Below are 3,044 nucleotides of genomic sequence, written 5' to 3' on the forward strand. Positions count from 1 at the left end.
GGACCATGAGCATCACATAGAGGAACGTGGCTGTGAAATATGCCACCTGAAAAGAAAAGGACATTTCTGGATAATAAGTTCTGATGGGATATTGATGATTCAATGCACGACAAGTAGATAAAGAATTTGAATATTTCCACAGGACCTTTCTATCTGGAAAGGTGTCAGATACTGAAGTAGCAGAACACCCAGCAGGCCAGAAGACACAAGGCCAAATCCCACCTCACACTGCCCAGCTCCTCAATTCCTCCAGACATGGCCAGTACACGACGTCTCAAGAGAAATATGAGGTGCACATAATGTGACACAAACCACTGTAGAGGCACATAGTAGGTTTGTACTCGTACCTGAGCAGCAGGTAGACAAGGTAGCTGGTAGTGGTTGTGTCAAATCAAGCGACTGTAAAAGTAGTATTTTTCAGCTCTTTCAAATATAAAAACTGATTTTGTCAATTAGTCTAAGACACTTCAAAGTCAGATGATGAGAAAAAAAGTCAGAAGAAATCTGTTCCAAATGTAATGAGAAAGTCTAAGAAAGGGTGGATTTGTCTAAAAGAAATGAATTACAATCGTGTCAGACATATTTGTTTGCAGTAAAGAACAACAAACACTGCTGCAGACTTTGTGATGATTTTTGTATTTATATTTTTCAGTGTTTACCAACAAAACACTTTTGTGTGATAGAGAAGGGATTTCAGTTTGAGAACAAATTACAAGTATGTTGTGTCAATAATGCTCAAATTACAGTAATCTACAGCCACATTTCCACAGATATATTGACTTTTCAAAATTTAAAGCTTTGCTTCCACTTAACTCACTGTAAATTTCGATGAATGAATGCTTTTAAGACCTAAAAAGTGAGAGAAAGAAAGAAACTGCACCACCATCACGAGGCAATGTCACTAATCCACACTTTGTTGCTGCCCAATATGTTAACATTCAAAAGTGTAAGACCCAAACCTTTGGACCAAATCTGAACAAAAGGGCTGCTTCACCACAATCAGCTGCTCAGTGTTTAGCTGTTAGCTGTCTGCTCAAGTTCACTTCATCCGAGTACAATTAGTGAATGTGACCTCCAGGCAATGTTCATGGTGTTCATGCCTTTTGGAGGATTTTTCATGCAAATATCGGACAAACACTATGGTTTGCTGTGCAGTTAATGGACTGACAGAACATGAGGAAGTCTGTGCTCCTGCTTTTTTGAGGTGAGTTAAATTCTAGTATTTTTTTTATTGAGACACTGGCACTAATTAGAAAGTATCCGTGTCTGTGCCAACCATACCTGATTTGTTAGCTTAGCTTGTTAACAAGCTAATTAGCCAGCAAATGTATTAGCCTTTGCCTAGCATTCGAGCAAGCTACTCAGCTGTGCTAACAATGCTAATGGGTTAGTATGCTTGCTGCAGTTTAACTGGTGCGAAGTCTGTTCCCCCATCAGATAGTGTTTCCCTCCTATTACAACTATGTTTTCTGTAGTGTCCCCCCTTGGTCATTAGGGTTAGTATAAGGTTACATGTCAAGGTTAGGGGAAACACTGTCTGATGGCAGAACAGACACAACACTGGCATGTACCAAAATTTCAGCTCCACATAAGCCAGAACTCTGGCGACATGGAGCAGCCCACTTTGAGCTTTTCAAAACCGCCCTCTAGAAACCTGTGATTGACATCACAGAGGAGGATACATCCATCTATATTCATACTTTATGATTTAGACATATTTTAGATCTTTTCTACATTAAACACCAGAAGTGCATTTATATATTTATTTTTATTTATATATATATATATATATATATATATATATATATATATATATATATATATATATATATATATATATATATATATATATATATATATATATATAAAGTTGATTTCCATTCAATTTGACCTCAAAGGTCACACTAAGCTGTCACTGCAGATGTCCTCAGTTCCAAACTTGTCCCCTCCTCTCCCAGTTGGATTTTCAGCAGGACGACAAAGGACGGACAAACGCTGGAACACAGGACAAGAAGAACATGGGTCAGTTTCCACAGTAAATGTGCAATTTACAGGAGACATTTCAAGTCCTTAAACATGCTTTGCCTTCACTTCAATGCTCTAAGTAGACTGAACAGTTTGACTTCCTTATTTTTGTTTTCAGTTTTAATTTTTCTTTGCCAACTTTCAAAGTGTTTTTTGTCATTTTTATGCAAACTGCTCTCAAGTTACTCTGCAGACTCTTTGAGCACTGACCTGTCTGAAGGTTCCTGGGGTCAAACACATCTGTCCAGCTGCCCACAGTGGCACCATGAGAACAGAGGAGAGAGTCATGGTCCATCCCAGTGCATATGCCCAGTCAGGGTAAACATACCAGTTGTTAACCCTGAGGTGTTTGTAGTCAACCAGGTACAAGATGAAGGAAATCTGTGAAGGTGTGGAGACAGTTTTTTACACAGATAAAGACCATATTATTCCATTAAAAATTTTGAGGACGCTATTGTAAACAAATCAAGATAGAAATGAAGGCGTTCTTAGTTTGTGCCTCTCAATATAGTCAAGGTCTGAAACTGCCTGATTTTTATGCCTAGGTGTATTTCAGGTTTTCTGTCTGTCCCATTCTCAAGGACACGATATCTGAGTAATGCCTTGATTGAATTTCTTCAAATGTGGCACAAATGTCCTCCTGGACTCAAGGATGAAGTGATTCGATTTTGGTGATCAAAGGTCAAGGTCACAGTGACCTCGCAAAACATAACTTTGATCATTGATCACTGATCTCGAGAACTTCTCAAGGCAATCCCTTCAAACTTGGCACAGATGTCCACTTGGATTCAAGGATGAACTAATTAGACTCAAGGACAAACTGGTCAAGGTCAGTGTGACCTCACAAAACACTTTTTACCCATTACTCAAGACGTCACACATATACAGGGTGTTTAGTGTAAATATTATATCATCAAAGGCGTATAAGACTGATGAGAATCTCAGGGTCCAGAGACCATTCATGGTACTAGTTTTTTCTGAATGTATTTTGATTTTAGGTTTAAATTAACTCCTGGAAG

General features: G+C 38.5%; 1 protein-coding gene across 1 annotated transcript in view; it reads right to left on the reverse strand.

Annotated features, from left to right (window-relative positions):
* Positions 1 to 1,873: 1,873 nt before the first annotated feature.
* LOC139629157 (sodium- and chloride-dependent GABA transporter 3-like) overlaps positions 1,874 to 3,044 on the reverse strand; it is a 10,756-nt gene continuing 9,585 nt past the window's right edge. Inside the window, exons 15-16 of the mRNA XM_071491601.1 lie at positions 2,236 to 2,406; positions 1,874 to 1,995 (exon numbers count right to left, since the gene is read on the reverse strand). Coding sequence (XP_071347702.1) covers positions 1,900 to 1,995; positions 2,236 to 2,406 — 267 coding nt within the window. The 3' untranslated portion in view covers positions 1,874 to 1,899. The remainder of the gene's footprint in view (positions 1,996 to 2,235; positions 2,407 to 3,044) is intronic.

The sequence above is a fragment of the Trachinotus anak genome, unplaced genomic scaffold, assembly GCF_046630095.1.
Source record: "Trachinotus anak isolate AG129_WGS33_773 ecotype Australia unplaced genomic scaffold, CSIRO_AGI_Tana_v1 ptg000012l, whole genome shotgun sequence".
Lineage (NCBI taxonomy): Eukaryota > Metazoa > Chordata > Actinopteri > Carangiformes > Carangidae > Trachinotus > Trachinotus anak.